This window comes from Caretta caretta, chromosome 17, assembly GCF_965140235.1.
Source record: "Caretta caretta isolate rCarCar2 chromosome 17, rCarCar1.hap1, whole genome shotgun sequence".
NCBI classification, from domain to species: Eukaryota; Metazoa; Chordata; order Testudines; family Cheloniidae; genus Caretta; species Caretta caretta.
The window spans coordinates 12,349,452-12,369,129 of record NC_134222.1 but is presented as its reverse complement, the minus strand read 5'-3'; the positions used below and the strand labels follow the sequence as shown (position 1 = coordinate 12,369,129).

Below are 19,678 nucleotides of genomic sequence, written 5' to 3'. Positions count from 1 at the left end.
AAATGCCCGAGTGAGTATTATTTAAAGAGGCTTTGTGGCTTTAGGTCATGTGGAAAAGGACATTAAAACCAAGAAGTTCTGGTTTATTGACTGTTTTGTGCTTCCAGTGCTATTGAAGAAGATGGGGAGGTGGAAGAGAAATTGGAGACTGGAAATGACGTTTGGCAGCCCTTGACTCGCAGTATATCTCAGCAGAAGGAGCACTGCATTTTTCTCTCTGTTCCAAAACACATGCTCCAGGACATCCTTGATTATAACAATAGATATGAGCAGCACCTGAAACTTATTTCTCATGAGGCAGTAGGGCACTTCAATCCATGGCACATTGCTGAGAGGTACGCGAACTATTGTTGTGTTTGATTTTGTGAAGTAAATGTGTCCATTCCAGACCTGTCTGTCTGTTCTTTCTTAGAAACACATGGGAGAAATGGATGGTTTAAATTCCTAATTGAAAGCCAGAAAGCTTAAGACAGTAGCTACTGGGTTGTTTCTCAATGATCCTTGATGCTTGTGGACCTTTTAAAGTGTTCACAGAAAACTAAAGGGAGTGATAGCAGAATATCTTGGAAGAGCAATTATTTTTCATGTCTTTCTATAGCAGGGGCGGGCAAACTTTTTTTTTTTTGGCCTGAGGGCCACATTGGGTTTCGGAAATTGTATGGAGGGCCAGTTAGGGGAGTCTGTGCCTCCAGCCCGCCCCTGTTCTCTGACTGCCCTCCACTGCCCCATCCAACCCCCTGACTTTCCTGACTCCCCCCCCGTTCCCCGCCCTCTGTCCACCCCGACCCCATCCATACCCCTGCCCTCTATCCAACCCCCCCTGCTCCCTGCCCTCTTACCACGCTGGCTGGCGGCGCTATGGTTGCACCGGTGTGTAGTAAATTGCTCTCCGTAACTGCTACCAGTAGCACATTCCTTCACAGAGCAGTTTAATACACTGCACTGGCAGCATGGCGCGCTGAGGCTACAGGGGAGGGGGAACAGCGGGGGAGGAGCCGGGGACTAGTCTCCCGGGCCAGGAGCTCAGGGGCCGGGTGGGAGGGCCGTAGTTTGCCCATCTCTGTTCTATAGCATACAGTGGTACCACAGAGCCAGCTCTGTCATCTGTGTGAAATATAGTTTGGTTTAGACTATCAAAAGGAGTCTAAGTCAGAGGGGTGTGTAATTCTCAGTTTCCACTCCACATAGTTTTGTGAAAATCTGCTCTTATTGCTGTAGAAAACTGTATGTGGAAGTTTACACCTTCTGCTTTCCTTATCCACTTCTGTCTTTATGCAAGTTCCAGTGGTAAGGCTGGAGAACCTGCTCTGGAGAGCCTTGATCCATTCAACTGAGACTATTTAACAACATGATTGTCTTTTGCCATTTGATTAAAAAGAAAACATTGCCCGGCTAACTGTAAAAGAACAGCCAGGCCAATGATGGGTGGAAGGAATGAACAAGCTTTTTATAAATTTTATTAATAAAAAGTCAATCAAGGTATTCAAAGTAGCAGAGAACACATTGGCAACCTTTAATTTTCACAAAGCAGGGGCTGGATGTTGTTGTTTTTGGAATAACAACAGAAATACTTTAAAATGGCAGCTGGCCTTGTTGTAAATTTCACTGAACAGGAGATTTGAAAAAGGAAATATTTTGCAGAGTACAGAGCGAGGTATATAAATAGCATATGGCATAGCTGGGTCACCACTTAGTCCTCTGCAATGCAAACAAGAGAGGTAAAGTAATAAATGTCTATTTGCTGCTCATTCCTTAGCAAAGAAAAAATGTTTATTCATTTTTTCCCAGTCTGCTAAACGAGGAGGGAGGTGAGGCTGAAAGATTACAATATAAATAAAAAATAGCCATCTCACCAGCAAAGTTTGAATAAGCATTTTTGGTTTGCTAAGTAACAGGTGCAGCAAGTAAACAATGTTATCTGTTATCATTTCCCAAGCGTGGCTCAATGAATGTCTAGCAAAAAGTTCTGCCATTTCTCCCCAGAATTTATTTTCAGTATTTGAATAGCATCATTCAGAAATTAACTACCAAGAAGTCTTGGTGTTGTGGTTAGGGTACTACTCCAGCAAAGCGCGTAAACATGGGATTAACTTTCTAAGCATGTGTGTAGTCTCTATGGCCCTGATCCTACAGACACTTAAGCAAATGCTTCATATTATCTCTACTAGTCCCATTGAAATCAATGGGCTTACTGTAGTAAAATTAAGCATCAACACCGGTGTCTGCCGGATCAGTGCCTTTGATTTTAATAGGACCCCTCACGTGCTTAAAGTTCAGATATGCTTCTGTGCTTTGCTGGAGTGGGGCCTGTGTGAGCAAGAGCTGAATGACCTTGGACTGGTCACTATAACCCGAGGAAGGTTAGAATAGACCACTAAAACATCCCTGGGCATGTTTCAGCACTATCCATATAAACTCCAATACAGTGTTCATAATTGGCATTGGTGTGAACCTCAGCAGCTCAAACACTGGCCCCCCTTCATGATTGCCAAAAGGACAAAATGGAAATGAGCCCTTCCTTCTTGCAGCTGAATTGCAGCTCTTCTTATGTATGATATGATACATATGATTTGAAATCAAACTAAAAATGTAATCCAATTCACAGCACTGTTTGGTGAATGTTTTACCATCAGAGGGCCCTATAAAACATGTCAACCATTACATGTATCAGTAAACATTTAGAAGAAACCGCCTTGCTCTGTATTAGAGACACAGGAAAGTTAATTTTCCTGGTATTGTTGCAGCAAGCATAAGACTCTGAGAAGGAGAAATTTTTAACAGGCCAGCAAAGACCTCAACTTCTCAAATGCTGAAACACTATGAAGTCTTCTGTTGCCCGGAGTTAAAACCTCTGATCCCACTGCTTCCCTGTAAACATCCTTGCTTTCAGAAGGGCCTGATCCAATGACCATTAAAATCAGTGGGAGTCTTTCCATTGACTTCAATGGGTTTTGCATTGGGTCCCGAATACGTTAAATCTTTCTGTACAAAGCAGAATTTATAGATTCATAGATACTAAGGTCAGAAGGGACCATTATGATCATCTAGTCCGACCTTCTGCACAACGCAGGCCACAGAATCTCACCCACCCACTCCTGCGAAAAACCTTTCACCTATGACTGAGCTATTGAAGTCCTCAAGTCGTGGTTTAAAGACTTCAAGAGGCAGAGAATCTTCCAGCAAGTGACCTGTGCCCCATGCTACAGAGGAAGGCGAAAAACCTCCAGGGTCTCTTCCAATCTGCCCTGGAGGAAAATTCCTTCCTGACCCCAAATATGGCGATCAGCTAAACCCTGAGCATATGGGCAAGATTCACCAGCCAGATACTACAGAAAATTCTTTCTTGGGTAACTCAGATCCCACCCCATCTTACATCCCATCACAGGCCATTAGGCCTATTTAGCATGAATATTTAATTACCAAAACCATGTTATCCCATCATACCATCTCCTCCATAAACTTATCGAGTTTAATCTTAAAGCCAGATAGATCTTTTGCCCCCACTGCTTCCCTTGGAAGGCTATTCCAAAACTTCACTCCTCTGATGGTTAGAAACCTTAGTCTAATTTCAAGTCTAAACTTCCCAATGACCAGTTTATATCCATTTATTCTTGTGTCCACATTGGTACTGAGCTTAAATAATTCCTCTCCCTCTCCGGTATTTATCCCTCTGATATATTTATAGAGAGCAATCATATCTCCCCTAAACCTTCTTTTAGTTAGGCTAAACAAGCGAAGCTCCTTGAGTCTCCTTTCATAAGACAAGTTTTCCATTCCTTGGATCATCCTAGTAGCCCTTCTCTGTACCTGTTCCAGTTTGAATTCATCCTTCTTAAACATGGGAGACCAGAATTGCACACAGTATTCCAGGTGAGGTCTCACCAGTGTCTTGTATAATGGTACTAAAACCTCCTTATCTCTACTGGAAATACCTCTCCTGATGCATCCCAAGACCGCATTAGCTTTTTTCACAGCCATACCACATTGGCGGCTCATAGTCATCCAATGATCAACCAGTATTCCAAGGTCCTTCTCCTCCTCCGTTACTTCTAATTGATGCGTCCCCAGCTTATAACTAAAATTCTTGTTATTAATCCCTAAATGCATGACCTTATGCTTCTCACTATTAAATTTCATCCTATTACTCCAGTTTACAAGGTCATCCAGATCCTCCTGTATGATGTCCCGGTCCTTCTCTAAATTGGCAATACCTCCCAGCTTTGTATCATCTGCAAACTTTATTAGCACACTCCCACTTTTTGTGCCGAGGTCAGTAATAAAAAGATTAAATAAGATTGGTCCCAAAACTGATCCTTGAGGAACTCCACTGGTAACCTCCCTCCAGCCTGACAGTTCACCTTTCAGTAGGACCCGTTGTAGCCTCCCCTTTAACCAATTCCTTATCCACCTTTCAATTTTCATATTGATCCCCATCTTTTCCAATTTAACTAATAATTCCCCATGTGGCATGGTATCAAACATCTTACTGAAATCTAGGTAAATTAGATCCACTGCATTTCCTTTGTCTAAAAAATCTGTTACTTTCTCAAAGAAGGAGATCAGGTTGGTTTGGCACGATCTACCTTTTGTAAAACCAGGTTGTATTTTGTTCCATTTCCCATTGACTTGAATGTCCTTTACTTTCTCCTTCAAAATTTTTTCCAAGACTTTGCATGCTACAGATGTCAAACTAACAGGCCCATAGTTACCCAGATCACTTTTTTTCCCTTTCTTAAAAATAGGAACTATGTTAGCAATTCTCCAATCATACAGTACAACCCCTGACTTTACAGATTCATTAAAAATCCTTGCTAAGGGACTTGCAATTTCGGGTGCCAATTCCTTTAATATTCTTGGATGAAGATTATCTGGGCCCCCCGATTTAGTCCCATTAAGCTGTTTGAGTTTCGCTTCTACCTCAGATATGGTAATATCTACCTCCATATCCTCATTCCCATTTGTCATGCTACCATTATCCCTAAGATCCTCTTTAGCCTTATTAAAGACTGAGGCAAAGTATTTGTTTAGATATTGAGCCATGCCTAGATTATCCTTGACCTCCACTCCATCCTCAGTGTTTAGCGGTCCCACTTTTTCTTTTTGTTTTCTTCTTATTTATATGGCTATAGAACCTTTTACTATTTGTTTTAATTCCCTTTGCAAGGTCCAACTCTACTTGACTTTTAGCCTGTCTCATTTTATCCCTACATGTTCTGACCTCAATAAGGTAGCTTTCCTTGCTGATCCTTCCCATCTTCTACTCCCTGTATGCTTTCTGCTTTTTCTTAATTACCTCTCTGAGATGCTTGCTCATCCAGCTTGGTCTACAACTCCTGCCTATGAATTTTTTCCCCTTTCTCGGGATGCAGGCTTCCGATAGCTTCTGTAGCTTTGATTTAAAGTAATCCCAGGCCTCCTCTACCTTTAGATCCATAAATTCTTCAGTCCAATCCACTTCCCTAACTAATTTCCTTAATTTTTGAAAGTCAGCCCTTTTGAAATCAAAAACCCTAGTTGCAGATTTATTTTTGTTAATCCTTCCGTTCAGTTTGAACTGAATTAGCTCATGATCACTTGAACCAAGATTATCCCCTACAACTATTTCTTCTATAAGGTCCTCACTACTCACCAAAACCAAATCTAAAATGGCATCCCCTCTAGTCGGTTCAGCAACTACTTGATGAAGGAATTGATCAGCTATCGCATCTAGGAAGATCTGAGCCCTGTTATTATTACTAGCACTTGTCCTCCAGTCTATATCTGGGAAGTTAAAGTCTCCCATGATCATGCAGTTTCCATTAATATTTACTTTATTAAAAACATTAAAGAGGGCTCTATCCATTCCCAAATTAGATCCCAGCAGTCTATAGCACACCCCAAGCACTATCCCAGGGGAGGCTCTAATAGTTTTCTTCCCCAATGTAATTTTTGCCCAGACGGATTCTGTCTGATCCATTCCATCGCTTCTTATTTCTTTAGATTCTACCTCATCATTGATATACAATGCTACTCCACCACCTTTACCTTTATTTCAGTCTTTCCTAAACAGCACATACCCTTGAATACCCGTACTCCAGTCATGACTATTAATCCACCATGTTTCTGTTATCCCTAGAATATCTGGTTTCACTTCCTGCACCTGTAGCTCTAGTTCCTCCATTTTGTTACCTAGGCTCCGCGCATTGGTGTACAAACATCTTAATTTTTGCTGTTTGGCCTCGCTCGCATTCTGTACCCTATTAGGCATGGTCTTTCTACAGCCAGTATAACCTATTAGACTGGTGTCCACACTGCCCTTCCTCCTTATATACATTTTCCTACCCATGGCTGTATCCTTTCTTACTTAGTTTTCTTCCCTCTCAATGCTAAAATCCGGTGTGGAGATTACCTGGACATCTCCCCCAAACACCTAGTTTAAAGCTCTCTTAATCAATTGTGCCAGCCTCCATCCTAGAAGTCTATTTCCTTCGCTACTCAGATGAAGCCCATCCCGAGAGAACTGTCCTCTGTCCATGAATGCCTCCCAGTGGACATACATCCCAAAGCCCTCCTTATAGCACCACTGCCTAAGCCATTTGTTGATAGTCATAATCTTGTCACACCTTTGCCCTTCTCTAGCAACAGGCAGAATCCCACTAAAGATTACCTGAGCCTCGATTTCCTTAAGCGTCTTCCCCAGCCTAGCATAGTCTCCCTTAATACTTTCCAGCGAGAATCTAACCGTATCATTTGTTCCCCCATGAAGGATAATTAGGGGATTCTTTCCTGCTCCCTTTAGGATCCTTTTCAACCTCAAGTCTACATCCCGAATCTTAGCACCTGGAAGACAGCATACCCTTCTATGCTCTGGATCAGCTCTGGTTACAGGCCTGTCTATTCTCAGTAAAGAGTCCCCGATCACAGAGACCTGCCTTTTCCTGGTGACGGTGCTATTCTCCAGTCTATCCCCAGTTCCCTGCAAGTTCTTTCCATTCCTATTCTCCTTTGTAATCCTGTTCAACTCATCCTGTATCCTCCTGGGGCTCATATTTGGTGTAGTCTCCATTGACTCTTCCCCTTTTCCTATAGGACTAGCCGCTCTTTTCTTCCTTGCCCTTCCACTTTCAGTGACTGCTTGCTGAGCCCCTTCTTCGTTTTCCAACTCTGCAAACCTGTTGAGCTCTGTTTCTCCTTCACTAGCCTGTTTGCATCTAACATTTTTAAAAAGGAAAAAAATATACCAGTTAACAGAAGGTTGGTCACATTCCCCAATCCTCCGTGGCCACCATATATTCACCCCTCTTATCAGAAAGCTGATAGATGCAAAAATTTCAGATGCTCCACAAAACTTAGGCATAAACAGGATGGTTCTGTAGTACAAGAGTTTTCCCCATAGTAAATATATATAATAATGTGAAAAGAAATACAAACATTTCTCTTTTGAGATCAGAGCTTTGATATAAATGGATGAAATGATTGGTGCATATTTGGGTTTGTTTGTACAAACCCCAGGATTCTATCCTTGGCTTTTAAACTTGCTTTTCTCTCCTTTAGCCTTGCAGAAGAACTGACCGAAGAAGCCTTATGTGATGTGGCAGCAGAACTGCAGGATGTATGTGAGGATTATGCAGAAGCTGTGTTCACTTCTGAGTTCTTGCAGCCCACAGAGTAAACACTTTTAAATCTGTGCCATCAGCTAATGGAATGTCAAATCCCAGCCTACCGAGCATATTGGGTGCTTAGGTTTTCTTCAGTATCTTTGTTCTTACTGAACACGTGGAAGAAACTGCTCAATGTGTGGATGAAATTCGGAAGGGATTCATCTTGTGGTTTTTAAAAACCATAATACAGATGCTTTCCTTTTCAGATTTCAGTGTAATAAAGGTGCTGAAAAAGTGTTTGACTATAACAGAAGTAAACACTTAACAGTAAAGTTTACATATGTGTGCAGAGCCATTATCAATCCTTCTCTATATCTGTGATTAGTGTTTCACTCTTTTGTGTGTGATCAAGTGGTATGAGCAAAGCACTGGGAGTTGAGAGTTCTGGATTCCATCCCCAGATCTGTTAATGATTTGGGCAAGTCACTTAACCACTCTGTGCCTTACTTTCCTCCTTTGTAATGCTTCTTACTTACCTCACTGGGGTGTTGTGGGGCTTAATCAATAAATTATTGTTCAGAATGCACTTTGAGCTCCTCTGAAAGGTGCGCTGGAAATACAAAGTATTATTTCATATGCGTCTGAAACTCAAATTGAAAATGCTGATGCAAAAGAGTAAATGCTGTTTGATTTGCCTTCAGTGTTTCCAGTATCACACAAGAAAGATACTGTTTATTTTGTCTGACCAACTGCATTAACATTCTTCAGTCTTGTTAGCTGTGTTTTGGACTAGATGCAGTAATCTAGAGGGGTGATCCTTATGTCACAGCATTAAGTGGGTATTTTGAACGATAGCTAGAAGTGGCTTGCTCTATTTGCAAGAAAGCTTGTACTGCTGTACTATTGCTATCCCCTTATGGCTGTAACATTGTTTTCTGAATGTTTTACAGCACTATGCGTATCTGCATTACGATTTAACAGTCCAGACAAACAAGACTTTTTTTTCTTTTTTAGAAAAAAGTTACTGGCACAGGTTTTCTCCCCCCTCCCCCCCCCCCCCCTTTTTTTTTTTCAATACTAGCCTAAAACAATACCATTCTTCTAGCACCAGCTCCATTTAAAGACCTAATCCTGCATTCTTTACTCACTTAAAATGCCCATTAAAGCCCATAAGACTTATGGGTGAACAAGGAATGCAGGATTCAGCCCCAAAATTGTGACATCAAACCATCTAGGGCATTCTAACGTCTTTCTTACTTTTCAGAGATGTTCTTAGTTTTTTGGGGGTATGGTGTGTATGATATGTACCTGAATACTCTAGACTCAGTAGCAGGTTAGGGATGGAATGGGAGACTTGTGAAATGTCATTGATTTTATTGATTTGTGTTGAGACGGTATTGCACAGAATTGTCTTATTGCACAATAAAAATAAATAGAATAACCGACATCCCTGGTTCTTTTATATTGGCCTCATTTGTTAGTTTCAAATAATCAGTGTCCTAGGTTGAGTTTTGCTAATATATGTCCGGAGGACAAACAAGAAAAAATGGTATATGATAAAACTTATGGGCCAAAACATGGGTCCATTCCTTAAATTAGCATTCACATTTCTTTTTACACATTATTTACTGTGACAAATTCCTTTTGTGCAATAATGTTTAACCCGTTATAGCATCATTTTCAGTATATCGAAGTTTTTATTTTCTGTAAGTCAAAACAATTTTTGTAAAAATAAATCAAACAAAAACCCAACCCCCAAATTGTTTTTATTAAAGTTTGTAATTTGTGTTTTGTGATTTGTTTTGATAATTTATTTATATCAATGTACGCTTTATTTGGTGGATTCCGTGTGGTTTTTTAATTTAAAACAAAATACATCAAACTGGTACCTTTTTCAAAATGTATAGAGAGATTTATTTTAAAAAATTCTGGGTTCATTAAAACAGCAATGTATATGTACAACAGTATTTTCAAATATTTGAATTGTTTTCAAATAAACTATATTGATTTTTGAAGATTTTTTTAAATTTAGAATAATTTGGATCTAAATCCCATGTTTATTATAAATAATCAATAAGACCTGTTTGCATTCCCTGCTAAGAAAATGCTCTTCATTTCTGCCATCCTAATCTTTACAGTCAGAAAAAGAGATGCTAATAGAGGGCTGAATCATCCCCTTATGGCCTTATACCACATATAGGAACAGCATTATTACACTACCTCTAGAGCAGCTTGGTCAGGAGATTGTGCCTCCAAGACCAGTCTCCCCCTGTTCCAGAGAAGGAGTCAAGTAGTGCTAGGTCTATATCTGTCGTAACATCTAGGTGCCTTGGGGATGTGGGGCCAAGCCACCTGCACATGGACGCTGCTATCTGTGAGGTGGGTTGCCAGCAGAGGGATTTGAGAGAGTAGCTTGTGCCATCATTATGGCTGGGCCACGATTTGGCCCTTACTAACTTGATGCAGTCTGTCCAAACGTAGCTTCATTTTCTCACTGCACAAATTCCCACTAGGCTTTGTGCCACTAACTGCATCTTTAATTCGATGATGCTTCATTGAGCTCTGATCCTGGAGTGCTGTCTTCAACCTGGGACCCACACAGGAGTAAGGCCTTGAAAGGTAGCATCCTCCTGCCTTTCCTCATACAAGAACTGAGGGATGTTACTCTCCATATGATTTTTATTAATATAGTACCGTGCATGCTAAACATGATATAGACTCGAGGCCTCTGCTGAGAAACACTTAATCTAAGCCCCTCAACCTGTAGCCACTCTGCATGAGGAAATCCCATTGATGTAAGTGGGTCCTAAATGGTTCCCAGTTCTGCAAAGACTTATGCATGTGCTTCACTTTGTACCTAGTGAGTAGCCCTATTGTTGTCCAGGGGCCTATACATGCTACCTTTAAAGCTAAGCATGTGCGTAAGTCAGCAGGGGCAGGGCTAGAGACAGAATGCAGGCAAAAGCAAGTGGCAGAGCAGTGGCATTAAGGATATGTGAGAACAGTGCTATTTAAAAAATAAATATCTCAGCACAGGCCTCCCCCGCCAGGGAATTTAGGTAGAAGGAACAGGACTCAGGAAAGGGTTAATGAAAGGAAGAGGGTCTTAATTAGAACAGCCGGGCGACACCTGGCAATGAGAAGGGCGAGTGTGTGGTCTTAATTGGGATTGCTGTGGTACACCTGAGGGGGGGTGTGTGTGAGGGCAGGCCTGTACCAAGGAAACCCTCAGGGCTACGAAAGAGTGAGAGCACCAGCCCCGAAGCAGAGAGGCCTGAAGGCGAGGGAGTCCCAAGGCCAGCCCCAAAGCAGAGAGGCCTGAAGGCGAGGGAGTCCCAAGGCCAGCCCCAAAGCAGAGAGGCCTGAAGGCGAGGGAGTCCCAAGGCCAGCCCCAAAGCAGAGAGGCCTGAAGGCGAGGGAGTCCCAAGGCCAGCCCCAAAGCAGAGAGGCCTGAAGGCGAGGGAGTCCCAAGGCCAGCCCCAAAGCAGAGAGGCCTGAAGGCGAGGGAGTCCCAAGGCCAGCCCCGAAGCAGAGAGGCCCAGGTGGTAGGTGGCTGAAGCTCTGGGCTTAGTGGGAAGCCTGTGGGAGGCTGGGAAGCCTACACAACCTGAGGTGACAGGAGGAAAACCTGGAACAGAGCCTGAAAATGAGCCAGCACGGAGCTGAGACGTGCCGTGAGGAGCCTGAAATAAGGGACTAAGAGACTGGAACAGCACTGGGGTGGGGAGTCAGTCAGAGCGGGAAATATCTGCGCTAGTATTGACTGAGTGGTCTGTGTCGCAGGGATCCCCGGGAGCGGGCCAAGAAGGAGGGCCCCACGTCAGTGCGACTGTGGTGGTTGACTTATCCATTTTGGATGTAGGAGTTTGATACCCTGAAGCAGGGGAACCACAGTGCGTGACCTGCCTGGAGGCCTACGTTGTCAGAAGAGGAAGGGGACTCCTGGACATCCAGCAGGAGCAACCTAGAGGTAGAAACGCTGCTTCGTCATGCCTGGGTGGTAGGGGGTTCCCTCACCAGTGGGTTGCCCCTTGACACATATTTGTTGTTTAGTTACTATGTGGTTGAGGGAGGACTCAGATTTACAGGCCCTGTCAGAGAAATGGGAACATCAGAGGAGCAACTTGAAGGGAGAGAGGGGCGGTATGGCAGTCGGTTTGCCATCTCTGAGGTACAAAACAAACCCAAGATGTCCAGGATGATCCCGAGTCCATAAAACTGGACAGCTTGCAGCGTGTCCTGAGCCCTCTTAGAGATTGCCTGGGACAGTTATCTCAAAAGAAGGGACAATCCTGGGAAAACCTGGACAGGGGGCAGCCCTAGGCAGAGGGGCGAGAGGGGGAGTTTGCTAGCCGTCATATGGCTTGAAGTGAGCAAAGGGGCTACTCCTGAGAAACCTGGAAAGAGGCCCCCAAAGATGTTACTACTCATTTGTGTTCTCTAAGTGGCTCCTCCACCCCTTGTGAAAATAAATACAATTCACTCTGTAAATATTTATCTGTAGAAATTAAATCAGTGGGCTTCTGGGAGTGAGGTCGCAACTGTGTGTGTTCTGCTCATGCTTCCCACAGATGCTGGGTCCAGTTCTGTTTCCATTAAAGTCAATAAGAGCATTGCCTTGATGGCTGTGGGAGCAAGATTGGATTCATTGATCTGTCACTGTATTACTCCAGGATCATGCCTTTTTGGACAGCCCACTTCTCTTTCTTTTGCTCCTTTTGATTGCTTTCCTTGAAGTAGTTACTGAATAGTTACATAAATGTTCCTCCCACAAAACCAGCCTTCCTCCCTGCAACCAGTCCTGAGGACTAGATTCCACTTACATTCTAAAATAATGATCTGTTCTGAGAGTATGGGGCTAAAGAAGCAAGTGTGGGGGGGCTGAGATCAGAGGATCTCATTGTTTCCTTGTGCTCCCCTGTTTGTCTGTATCCATCTGTTATCTTACATTCTAAACTCTTTGGGGCTGGGGCTTTTTGTCTTTGTACAGTGCCTAGCACAATAGGACCCTGATTCAGGAGTGGGGCTCTTCTGCACTATGGCAGCACTGTAATAAGGAGCCACCAGCCATCAGGAAGGCTGGCCCATGTTTATCTGTCTTATTTAGCTGGAACTCCTGGGCAAGAGTTGACTCTAAAAGTTTTAAAACATTAAATTTGAAATGGCAAGTTCTGCTATATATATGTCACAGTTTCAGGGTAACTGCACTTGCATCTCCCCTCCTCCCTCTCAGCTGCCCCGTTGCGTTTTGGCTAACACAGGTCCAGACCTTCAAGGGACTAACTGCGGGTCTGATTTACCCCGTACGCTTTTAAAGCCATAATATCACTCCCCAAAAGCAAAGAATATGAAATATCTGACAACACACCTGTTGGGATTCCCTCCGAGACCTCTTTCCACTTGGCTTTCCAAGAACGCAACTTGTCTTCAGGCTTGGCCACTCAGGTATCTTTATTTGGCATACAGCAGTGCTACCCTGAGCTGATCAGACTTTTACACGGGGGGTGAGGAGTGGATGCAGGGTACACCACCGCTCCAAAGTTATACAAAAACCCTTTCCCTTTAAATACATTACACATTTTATTGCATTTACTATACATTGCATTACACATTTTTGGACTGGTTTTGCAGGAGCCAATCCCCGTGCAGCATATGCTGACCACCGCACTGTCCATGATTCGACTTCCTCTTTACCTCATCTTTCCTTTCTTATTTATCCCTTGTTTATCTAGTTCATTGTAAATATTTCCCTGTGTATTCTCCCTTATCTTAGCTGGCTCAGCCATTCTGTCGTCTTAGCTTGCTGATCTGTTCACTTACCGTATTTAGCACAAACATTTTGTTTTCAACCTAATGATTTATTTCCTCCCCTAATCCTCTCTTCCAAAAAATGAGGCCACGCTCTAGGTGTTAATTACTCACGTCAGGCCCAGGCCTCACCTACCTTCCCCTGCTTTTTATATTAGCATTTGTTTCATTTGCATTATATTTCTGTCTTTCTGTGCTGTCTTTTTCAAGTTTATTACCCAGCAGTGCATTTTCAAGAGCACAGTGGGGGGTTCTCATCTGAACCACTATTAATATTAGGCTTAAAGCATGAACCAGGTGGTGTAAGCTCACCTCCTCTGATACAGCCCACCATCGTATTTCTACTGCCTGAACAATATTATCATCAATTGCTTGTTGCTTAGCTATTAGTTGGGCAATGGGCACCAATTGCTCCCTCTTTTCAGGCCAGGCCACAACTACAGCCGGAACCCCTGAGCTTTTCTGTGTAGAAATCTGTGCTGTAGGTAGAGCGAAGGCATCTACACCAGAAACTTTAACTCCAATTTCACACCTGCAGAGCATTTGATGGGGGTTTCACAACATGAGGCTTAACTATAGTCTGAGGAGTCCCAGTATCTCTCCAGTCAATGAATGTCTCCTCACTGACTACCACTGGCTCCTCCCACTGGAGTTCTGCTGGATCTGCACCCAGCATGGTGCAGCCGGACATGTGGGCAGTGTTTTGGGGGAACATATTATACCGTCGGCAGGCTGGCTGTGTGACTCCCTCTATGAGGTTGAGGTGCAGCTGATCTTTCCAGCACCACACTGGGACTGAGTGGGCAAAGTGGCCCTGCTGGTCACGTATGGAACTCCACTTTGCCCCACCTGTCCTGGGGTTTCTTGGAGGTGGCTTCCCTTGCCCCTGGGCACGGGTCTGTGCTTGGGCCCAGTCCCTTTCCCCTGACCCTTTTCCTTCCCTAATAGGTTTTCTATCAAACCCAACCAACCATCTACATAGTGGTCTGCCAATTTCCCAGCCATAACAACATCTCTAGGATCTTTGTATATTAACTGTGATTGTAGGTCAGGGTGGCAGAGTTTATAGAATTTTATTCTAAACTCAGGTTGCCAACAGTCCTTTATTACAAGGGACGTCCCTTAATTTTCACCTCTGTACAACAAGATTGGGAGTTGCTGAGTGCTGTGAAAAGCAACAAGAAATACCCCTGGTGAATGTAGGTGAGTACGGCTTAGTATTATTATTACTGACGATGATGATGATATTGGAAGGAGGGGTGCAATGGGGGTACTAAGAAAATAGTCTCTTGTTTTTGAAATACAGTGTTGGCAACCCTATTCTAAACCCACTAATTTGTAGGCCTCATTGCCTGTGGTAACCTCCCAACCAGTTCTCCATTTTCTTTTGTAACCCCTAATTTGAGTTGAAACCTCAGCATAGGTCATGTCCCCATTTTTTCTGAACTCCCCAAAACCTTGCCTTATACACTTCAGGATCAGTTTAAACTTTTGCACCAAAGCTCGTTTGCAGTGCCCATAATCTCTATAGTTCTCTGTCCGTTAGAGTAAAAAATGTCTAAGGCTTTTGTCCCTGACAGCAGTGGGGCCAGACACCAGACCATATCCTCCTGCCCCACTTTGTTCAGTTCACACCTCATTTCAAAAGCTTTTAGAAACACACGCATGTCATCCATCTCCTTAAAGTGAAGAAATAATTTGGAGTCTATGTCACCTATTTGGATAGGTATATGGAGTCTGGATCGGCCTTCTGGATTAAGGTTTTGCTGGCACAGATTCCCCATCTTGAACTGATGTTGACGATCCTTATACTTCTTTTCTTTCTTGTGCTGGCTCTCCTGGTCTGCAGGCAGCTGGGTTTCTACATGCAGCCTGTCCCTTTCCAGCGGTATCCACTTTTGGTGAACCTGTAGACCTCTCCGCGATCTCTGTTGCAGTGATGTATTTGGTCTAGACAGAGCATGGATGTTGCCTTTGTCAGCATCTTCCCTGCTTCTCTCTAGGGCATTGGCTCTAAGATTTCCCTCACCTGCTGGACTTTCCCTGAGAACCTGGACCATCAGTTCTCTCCTGGTCATCAGAATACAAGTTGACTAGCTGTGTCTTTGTCCACTCCTCAATGTGCAGCTGCCATTCTCTGCATAGCTCAACTAGCTGACTTCCCATCAACTGTTTATAACTCATTTTCTCCTGTCTCTCATTTCACTATTCCTTTCCCGAAAACGCTATGAGTGTAGAATTAAATTTTTATTTTTATAATTTTGACCAATAATATAGATGTTTTAAAACTTTTTTTTACTTTTATCCATTTAAATTTTCCCATTTGGAGGAAATTAAGAGGGAGCAGTCAGACAACAGTGGAAATCAGGCAGTAATTATTTAATGACAGTAGATGTGGTGATTCAAAAAGGGAAAGCTTTATAACTGTTAAAACACACATTGTCAACATCACATGTAAAATATATAAGGTAAATATCCTTAAATCAAACTCTAATAAGTTCTCAAGCAGCATTTTTCTGACTTTGCCTCTCTGTGCATTTGGGTTATGATCAGCGGAAATATATTTTTGTCAGTTTGTGTGCCGACAGTGAAATTGCTAGTTACTGACATTTTGTAATAAAACTCTAATGCTTCCAAGCCTAACTATGAGATTTTTCTCTGTGCTTTTCCCCCCTTACGTTACTTGCTTTCACTGCTGTTAGCACTTACGGCAATTCACACTGTCACAGATCCCACGCACGCTGCCACTGTATATGTCACAGTTTCAGGGTAACTGCACCTTTATTCTCCTGTGCTCTGCCAAGGGCATCCCCTTCGGCTCCCAGCTCCCAATAACACATATACTTAATACAAGAAGGTCTTTCAAGGATATTGTAGGAAATTGCCATATTAGTCACTATATATATATATATATATATATATATATATATATATAGTATGTGGTGCTCAAAGTTCATGGTCTTCTCAAGTTGATTTCAGTGCAGATAGTTTCTGCCTGGCTGTTGGCAGGAAGATGGTTGCTGCTAAGGAATAAATAATAAACTTAGGCACCTCCACAGTCACAGAGAATTTGACCCTTCAAGGGGTATTTCTGAAGCAATTTGTTAAGTTTTTAATATATTGGTTTTTTGCATACTTATTCCCCTGATTCAGCAAGATACTTAAGCATGTCCATAGCTCCAAGCACATGTATAGTCCTGGGAGTACTGATGTACTTGTGGTTAGGCACATGTTTAAGTATCTTGCTGGGACTTAATTTACCTGGTCAATCTTTCATATGCAACACTGGAATTTTCCTTTAACAGTGAAGTTTCAACTGTAAAATGTCTACGTTTTTTGTTTTGCTTTTTTAAAAATCCAGTCTTGAAAAGGCAGCTGACTCTATTTTTGAATGGATCTATAAGATTCCATATTCTCTTAATTCTTTCTGCATTTATGACTATTTGTATCTGTTTCTGCTAGTTCTAGGTGCTGTACAAACACAAGAGATGGGACAGTCCCAGCCCTGAAAAGCTTACAAGCTAAAACCAATGTGTTCAAGAATAACTAAGCCAAGGACTATCCTTGCCAGGATGTTTTTTGTGGGGTTTTTTAGCGTGACTGTCTATGATTTGCAGAAGGTATCAGGGTGTATAAACTCCTATCTAGAGGCTGGCAGGGAGAGGGTTAACTCTCCCCAAGGACTAGAAGGATCACAGCTGCATGCCCTTACTAAAGGAATGGAGCTATCAGTCCATGGGAGATCAGGCTGGGCCCAGCTGGAGTTAATTTATCCCTTTTAAAAGCTTAGTGTGCAGTGGGAGCTAGACTTTTTTTTGTGGAAGAACGTAATCTGGGGGTAAAGCTGCCTTTGTGAATTACCAGTGTGTGGACTTTAAAAAGCCATCCATGGATTGACTTTGTTTGAAGACCTGGGGCCCTTTTTGAATTTTCAGTTTAAACCTTTGTCAATGAGAGCCATTGCTTTCCCTTGTTTGTTTTGGCTGAGATCTGGGAAAGCTGCTTGCTCGCCTGACCTGATACAGAAAACTGGGCATGTGCCAGTTACAGCATACAGTTCTCAGCACAGGGATTGTTCATAGATATAGTTCACATTCGCTATTCGTGAAGCAGCACTCTGCGACAAGGGCTAGCCCACCAATGGGTGTCCTCGAGTAGTGCGTCTCCAGGTGAGGGAAAGGCTTGACTAAAAAATGTTTGCAAAATAAATTAAGGGGCCCTGGATGGAAGTGAAGAGACTACAAAAGAAGTGTAATCCAGTGTCAAACCTTCTACAGCCAGCCTATTAGCAGAAAGGGAAGCAGGTCTCTGGGTTTGTGTAATAACTTAGATTAATTTTTCATTAATGACTCTCTGTAAAGCTGATGCTCTGGGAATAACAATCACTGCTAAATACCTGTTGTTAAGGGCCTGATCCTGAAAGACCTGTAACTTTGCTGGAGTAGAGTGTGGGGTGACACTGTGAAAGCTGTCTGTTAGATTTTTGGATTTCCATTAACTTCAGTGGAGATCAAGCATTCAAATCCCCTCAGCACCTTTGAACATCTTGGCCTTGAACACTTTATTCTCCATTTCAAAATAGTCTTTTGTTGTTGTACAGTAACTCCATAGGCTGGTTTCTAGTCAACAGTAGAGCTTGCTACATTGAAGTTGTTTCCAGCTATAAATCTAAGATTCTTTATATGCTTGACAAGACTTCAGGAAGGAGATGTTGTATCTTATAAAAAAAATTCTGCATAAAGGCTTATTTTGGTGTATAGTAACTGGTCAGAATTGCTTTATTCTGGTCCTCCTGTCTTCTAGATTCTAGTGATTGTCTGGCTGAAGAGCATGACTCATGTTTATTCAAGCTGTGTGTGTCTGAGTTAGGAAGCTGGAGTTAGGCTAGGGAATAGTTGCTGCAATAGTCAATGCAGGGGTTCTCAACCAGGGATACGCAGAGGTCTTCCAGGGGTACATCAACATCTAGATATTTGCCTAGTTTTACAACAGGCTACATAAAAAGCACTAGCAAAGTCAGTACAAACTAAAACTTTCATATAATTGCTTCTTTATACTGCTCTATATATTATACACTGCAATGCAAGAACAATATTTATATTCCAATTCATTTATTTTATAGTTCTATAGTAAAAATGAGAGAGAGCAATTTTCCAGTAATAGTGTGACACTTTTTTGTATTTTTATGTCTGATTTGTAAGCAAGTACCGGTAGTTTTAAGTGAGGTGACACTTGGGGGTACGCAAGACAAATCAGACTCCTGAATATAGTCTAGAAAGGTTGAGAACCACTGGTCTATGGCTCATCTGCTTGGGAATGAGAAGTAGCATTCCCTTCCATGCCATTCCTGCTGTCTCCTTGGAGAGGAGGGTATTATGCAGCTTGGGACAAAAGAGCCAACAGTGGCATGTCTCCTTTGGGGACCATGCCGCCTAGGCGGAGGGGGAAGGCTGGGGAGTGCAGCAGAAGATGCCAGGAGATAGAGGCTGGAGCTCCATCTCCCCATGGGATTTGGAGGATGTATTTTCCACCTGCCTTCCTGCCCACAGCCCCCCGCCTTTGCAAGCACACACCAAGGAATATTGATCAAAAACTTCAGAAAACATCTCCTAGAGTTTCCCAATCCTCCCTTCTCCTGCCTCAGGAAGCTGAAGTATGGCCCTTGCCATCTCATCAGTGATACTGAACAGGGATCTGGCATGTCAAGAGTAGCCACAGTAGGATGTTTCCTCAGTGTGGAATAGCTGAGCTGAGTGCCAGGCTCCCAGGAGTATTCTGTCAGTGAGAACATAATCCAGTGCCTCTTTAATAAGTGGAGTCAATTCTCTTTCATAAACCTTGGATGACTAAAGCATCAACCCCTAAGCTCGGGGAGCATTCAGATGCTGGCTGCATCCTCTGAGTAATCTGCGCAGGCTCTAATGAGGAAATTGAAACTTGCTGCTTGAAGGAGGGAGAGCTTTGCCAGACTTAGCCCAAAGAAAGTAGGCAGGTTTGGGCTGATGGTTGTTGAGATCTCCAGCTCCAAGTAAAAGGATTGTGATTGGACAGCAAATGAATACATGGTTTCAGATGGATTCTTAACCCGTTCCTGCTATGGTAGCTCTGCTCACAGGCTGCCCTTGGAATAGGGGAAACTTTGTGTGTTGTTTTGTGTACCTTTGTTGCCCCATTGTGCTAGGCACTGTACAAACACCTAGAAAGAGACAGACTCTTTCCCCAAACTGCTCACAGCCTAAATAGAAAAAGGAGACACTGGGATATCTACGGATGGGGAAACTGAGGCAGAG

General features: G+C 42.9%; 1 protein-coding gene across 8 annotated transcripts in view; it reads left to right on the top strand.

The window, feature by feature from the left end:
* Positions 1 to 9,025, top strand: part of KIAA0753 (KIAA0753 ortholog) — a 36,649-nt gene extending 27,624 nt beyond the window's left edge. For all 8 annotated transcript variants that reach the window (XM_048823746.2, XM_048823747.2, XM_048823743.2 and 5 more), the window contains 2 exons: positions 108 to 335; positions 7,534 to 9,025. In XM_048823746.2, coding sequence (XP_048679703.1) covers positions 108 to 335; positions 7,534 to 7,651 — 346 coding nt within the window. In that variant the 3' untranslated portion in view covers positions 7,652 to 9,025. The remainder of the gene's footprint in view (positions 1 to 107; positions 336 to 7,533) is intronic.
* Positions 9,026 to 19,678: the final 10,653 nt, after the last annotated feature.